Source organism: Pollicipes pollicipes, unplaced genomic scaffold (genome assembly GCF_011947565.3).
Source record: "Pollicipes pollicipes isolate AB1234 unplaced genomic scaffold, Ppol_2.1 Scaffold_5724;HRSCAF=6776_pilon_pilon_pilon, whole genome shotgun sequence".
Classification (NCBI taxonomy): domain Eukaryota; kingdom Metazoa; phylum Arthropoda; class Thecostraca; order Pollicipedomorpha; family Pollicipedidae; genus Pollicipes; species Pollicipes pollicipes.
The window spans coordinates 6,842,164-6,844,410 of NW_023596746.1; the positions used below are offsets into that span (position 1 = coordinate 6,842,164).

At 60.6% G+C, this 2,247-nt stretch overlaps 1 protein-coding gene across 1 annotated transcript in view; it reads right to left on the minus strand.

Annotated features, from left to right (window-relative positions):
• Positions 1–708, minus strand: part of LOC119102389 (chondroitin sulfate synthase 1-like) — a 7,925-nt gene extending 7,217 nt beyond the window's left edge. The window contains exon 1 of the mRNA XM_037225757.1: positions 668–708. Coding sequence (XP_037081652.1) covers positions 668–670 — 3 coding nt within the window. The 5' untranslated portion in view covers positions 671–708. The remainder of the gene's footprint in view (positions 1–667) is intronic.
• Between the last annotated feature and the right edge of the window lie 1,539 nt (positions 709–2,247).

Genomic DNA, 2,247 nt, shown 5'->3' on the forward strand with positions numbered 1-2,247 from the left:
AGCGGCGCCGCCACCCCAGCACGGGGTGCTTCGGTGGCCGCCCGAACCGGGGAACCATGCCGCGCGCAGCTGCAGGCCGCCCCGGCGCCCCGCCCAGCAGGACCCCACCCTGTCCCCGGCCCGGCCCGTGACTCTGCACGCCGGCCCGACCTGGCCGGACGGCGCAGAGGTCACACAGGGCCGCAGCCGACGCCTGGCAACCTGACACGGTGGCCCCGCCGCCGCCGTCAACAACCGCGACCCGGGCCGAAGCCGGAAGTGCGGCACGCCGTCACCGCCGGCCGGGGTATCCGGATATCCGGTCCGGCGGAGGGCGGGCGGCCGGCAAGGCGGATGGAGCCGACTGAGTGGTGCGCTCGCAGCCGCTGGCCGGCGTGCACCACGCGCGCTCCCCAATTAGACAGCACTTCCGCAGTGGTTTGAAGGGGCATCCAGGGTAAGAGAGCGTGAGGTACAAAATGAATTGGTATGTCGCACCTGCAGATTGCTCCCCTACTGGTCGGACCGACGGACCGCGACAATCCGGCAGATGCAAGGACATCACACGCACCAGACTTACGCATGTGCATGTTAACGCCTCTACGCCAGCACCGTCGTCCCCATCACGCGTGAAGACAGACACAGACCCAACTGAACTTCAGCGACGAGCGGTCCCACGGCGACTCACCATGGCTGGTACTGCGGTGGTGTGGTTCGTGGACACAATCCGTGACCAGTCGGCGCTGCTGTGCTCCGGCCCTCTGCCACCACCTCCACCGCCGGCGTCCTCCGCAGCACTGCCGCTCGGCCGGCCGGTCCCGGCGGAGGCCTGCCGGCCGGGCCGCCGCCGCGTCTCAGGCGGCCAGGGCCGTGTCCAGCGCGCGGCCCGCGGCGCCCGGCCGGTCGGGCGCACCAGCCGGGCGCTGGCGCCGCCGCTGGTGCAGGTGCGCCACTGCCGGTCAGGACTGAGGCCTACTGACGACCTCGTGGGTCTCGTCGGATGGGAGGGGGGACTGTTCGATGGGCAGCGTCCAGAGTGTGGGAGCAGGGTGCAAAGGCACATAGGATGGGCGAGCTCCCCACACCCGCACACACCCTTTTGAAAGGTAGCATTGGCCCTAGGGGTATTGACTGGAAAAAATGAATAAAATGGCGATGACCTCCGCCCCGGGCTTGTGGGGACTTTAAAGTTCTTGGGCGGCATTCCCCGCTGGGACGGTCCCTGAGGTGCCGACGTCCGTTCATGCGTGCGCGGCGCATCTGATGGCCAGACTGCGACCTCATTAGAATGCGCATGGCTTGAGCGACTTCGGACCGCGAGGGTGCGCCCGCCTCTGGGGTGGCAGGCTATTTTTGGAGCTCCTGGTTCTGATGGCGCCACGTGGGGACACCAGCCCCTCGTCGCGAACAGGGCGCGAAGGGACCCGCGGTGAAGGGTCCAAATGAGCACACACGTGCGCAGAGGCGCACTTAGGAAGCGTTGTTAGAGCGACGCCATCACTGATATTGGCCTGGGGCCACGAAATCTATCTGCATTTTGATAACACTGACATAATATGTATTTTCTCAACTGATCGCATTTGACAAGGGAAGAAAACGCGGTTAGATCGGTACAAAAATAAAACTAGTAAACTTACGTACCTTTGTGAGGTGGATCAAGGGCAGTAGTGGTAAAGCTTCCCGATTTGGTGAATAAGGTCAGCGATAAAATGTATATATCCAACTGGTGCCAAAAATGCTTTTGGCCGAAAGTTTTGGTGACGGTCATGACAAAATACTGCAGCGCGCATTCCACAAGCATACGAGAGGCTTCAGCGGTAGTACTTCATCCCACAACACCAGCAAGCCTCTCCGAAAGTTTTGGTGACGGTCATGACAAAATACTGCAGCGCACATTCCACAAGCATACGTGAGGCTTCAGCGGTAGTACTTCATCCCACAACACCAGCAAGCCTCTCCGAAAGGCCCTTTACCGTATATTACGGCACCATGGCATCTTTAGGCTCCATCCCTACCCGTTGACAAAAGAATGCTATGAGTTAGTTTGTTGCTCGCTTCGGTGACAGGTTGGCGACAAATCAGTGTATTTTCTATAGCCCGACCGGTCGGCCAATTCGATGCTTTTACCAGCCGATTCTCAGGGTCCCAAACTGGACAGTAGAGCATACTGAAAACGATCTAGAAATGGCAACTCAGCTGGCCGCAAGGGACTATCTAATCGTTGCGAAGCAACTGAGACATGTTATGTTGGTGGTGATTTTCAACGCA